The sequence below is a fragment of the Limulus polyphemus genome, unplaced genomic scaffold, assembly GCF_000517525.1.
Source record: "Limulus polyphemus unplaced genomic scaffold, Limulus_polyphemus-2.1.2 Scaffold434, whole genome shotgun sequence".
In the NCBI taxonomy this organism is placed as follows: Eukaryota; Metazoa; Arthropoda; class Merostomata; order Xiphosura; family Limulidae; genus Limulus; species Limulus polyphemus.
Window position 1 is genome coordinate 22735 of NW_013666044.1, and position 2017 is coordinate 24751.

The 2017-nt window shown below is 30.2% G+C and overlaps 1 protein-coding gene across 2 annotated transcripts in view; it reads left to right on the top strand.

Annotated features, from left to right (window-relative positions):
* The first annotated feature begins 661 nt into the window (after nt 1-661).
* Nucleotides 662-2017, top strand: part of LOC106458241 (delta(24)-sterol reductase-like) — a 19104-nt gene continuing 17748 nt past the window's right edge. Inside the window, exon 1 of one of the 2 annotated variants that reach the window (XM_013917717.2) lies at nt 662-904. In XM_013917717.2, coding sequence (XP_013773171.1) covers nt 728-904 — 177 coding nt within the window. In that variant the 5' untranslated portion in view covers nt 662-727. The remainder of the gene's footprint in view (nt 905-2017) is intronic. The other variant, XM_022384383.1, reaches the window with a different exon arrangement.

Consider the following 2017-nt stretch of genomic DNA (forward strand, 5'->3'; position numbering starts at 1 on the left):
TATGATAATGCTAATAAACAGCTCTCTCGGTAAAATCTTAACTGTATTACGACAGCGGAAGTCACGTGATCCTGGTAACACGTAATGAGTATCTCGAAGGTTCCTGACTCTCGAGTGTTTGCCAGACGCGCGATTTTATAGTATATATAAGCCGGCAAATAAAGTGACGGCAACAATAGAATTGCAGACAGCGAGATATAGAGACAGATAATTGAGTCAAGCCGGAAGTAAAGTGCGTGAATTGTTGTGAATTCTAGCGTATGTTGAAGTGAAAGTGACTGTGGAAATTAAGTGCATTGCAAAGTTGAACTGAGAAAAAATAAACTAGTTTTATTTAAGAAAGGACTTGTATCGCTTAAGTTTCTCGGAAAGAGTTTCTACGGAAAATTAACAAACGAACAAGAGACGTAACAACTGTCTGTTTCCATGCAACTGGATCATTCATTCTCAAAATTAATAATCATCATCGCTTTTCATTTGCAAATAATTATAGAAATTATTATCCATTCTAACAAGTTTTACATAACATATTAAGCTTCTCTGAAAGGCAAAAGTTATAATCGTTTCATTGCTCTCGTTTTTACTAATTCAAATTACGAATAAATATAAAAATATACATACAGGTTATATTTTTGTCACAAGATAAACGAAGAACTTTTGATTCTGCACATGGCTGTACAGTGAAACTGGCAGTTGTGTGGAAGGAGGTATAATTATCAAAATTAAAATGGGTAATTTATTAGAAAATATTTTGATAAATTACAGATGGATTTTTGTATGTTTCTTTCTACTTCCACTATCTACAATATATAATGTGTGGTTTTATGCGAGGAACTGGTTAATTTTCAAATTGGGAAGTGCACCTAAACAACATAACCTGCGAGTGCGTGACATCCAGAGACAAGTAAGACCATTAGTAATAACTTGTTTTTTTATTTTTTATTACACCTTATAACAGTGGAGTAATATTATAATTAGTGATAACTAAGTTAGTTGAAACGTAAGACTTTGAAATTATACACTTGGATTCCAGTACAACGTTGGGTCTATTGAGTATAGTCTAGTGTAATAAATAATAGTAATAATTAGTATTACTATTAGTAATAAACTAGTATATAGTTTTATATTTTGATTATTTCTAAATCTAGGCTTTATTCAGGTGTAGGTCTGCGTTTATTTATTAATATTTATCAGTATTTTTCAATTGTGATATATACTTACTTAATTAAGACAAATTATAACATTAAAGTCTCATTCGGAACCTAAATTTTAGGTTAGTCAGGTCTCCGTAAAGAGTTAAACATTAAAACTAAACTCTTATTTTTGTGTGCCAGAAATGCGTTCAGTATAATTTTGTTTATAATCTATAAACATCATTGTATGAAAACAAAGTAACATTTAGCTTTAAATGTTTAGATTTTTTTTATGAGTTTTAACTGTCTCAATTACAAGATATGAAAAATAATATTTGAATCATCCTATGATAAAACACCCAAAAAATGTTGGATATAGGGAGGTCAAAATGTGATTAGTGGTAACCCCTCAATTTTTATTGACCTGTTGATCAAAATCTGTTTGTGCTATATAGAGACTTGTATTAGATATAATTTTATTGGAAACTGCTGGCATGAGTGCCCACCAAATTTTTTTCCAGGTGGGGGCAAGCCATCACAGAGTGCAGTGCAAAACAAACAAGTAAAGTTAACCTTTGACAAAATTTATAATTTAGGATTAAACTCGAAAAATAAAAAATCTTAAGAATTTTCCATGGAAAGGTCAGTATTTCTTCTTCTCACCTACACAGCTACAGGAAAGTAATATATCATCTAACATATCATAATCAAATCCGGTTAGAGTTCCATATGCCACCCCCTCTCAATTTAAAAAAAAAATTCATCAAAGTAATATTTATGTATTAATAAATCATATTAATAGTATGATCTGATAATTTTAATACATCATTATACCACTTACTTCATTAATTAGATGTACAATCTTCTTGGGGATAAACTTTATA